The sequence below is a fragment of the Fonticula alba genome (assembly GCF_000388065.1).
Source record: "Fonticula alba strain ATCC 38817 unplaced genomic scaffold supercont2.4, whole genome shotgun sequence".
NCBI classification, from domain to species: Eukaryota; order Rotosphaerida; family Fonticulaceae; genus Fonticula; species Fonticula alba.
Window position 1 is genome coordinate 1,333,887 of NW_009242974.1, and position 532 is coordinate 1,334,418.

Sequence of the window (532 nt, forward strand, 5' to 3'; positions counted from 1 at the left end):
TCGCCTCCGACTCACGCGCCGGTTCTCCTCCCCCCCCCCCCCCCCCCCCCCCCCCCCCCCCCCCCCCCCCCCCTGTCCGCCCCATTTGCCCGCCCCCCCCGCTGGCCCCCCCCCCCCCCCCTGTCCGCCCGCCCCCGGGGGGAGGAGGCGGGGATCGGCGGCACACGCTACTTCCCCATCCGGGCCGGGCGGGCCCTGGCGCCTGTTCCACCCCGGCCGGGGCGGAGCAGATGGTGCGACAAACAGCCCGGAGAAGGGCCTCTGCTAACACCGCCACCACCAAATAAAGCCGCGGCCGGGCGATATTCATATGGGCAAAAAAACAAGCAGGACAGAAATATAAAGCCCGCCGCTCAAAACGAGACCAGGCGTGCGAGACCACCCTCCGGCGCTCCCCTGGCATGATGGTCCGCGTTGCCCTCCCCGGGCGGGCTGGCGTTTGCCGCCAGCCCGCCCGGGGGAGTGTCCTGTGTATTGTCCGAGTGCGTGCGGGGCCCGCCAGGTACGCCTATGTGTGTGTGTCCGTGTGTGT

General features: G+C 72.0%; 1 protein-coding gene across 1 annotated transcript in view; it reads left to right on the forward strand.

Annotated features, from left to right (window-relative positions):
• Nucleotides 1-401: 401 nt before the first annotated feature.
• Nucleotides 402-532, forward strand: part of H696_02825 (hypothetical protein) — a gene marked incomplete at its 5' end in the record, with an annotated part of 4,836 nt that continues 4,705 nt past the window's right edge. The window contains one exon of the mRNA XM_009496724.1: nucleotides 402-482. Within this exon, the coding sequence (XP_009494999.1) occupies nucleotides 402-482 (81 nt within the window). The remainder of the gene's footprint in view (nucleotides 483-532) is intronic.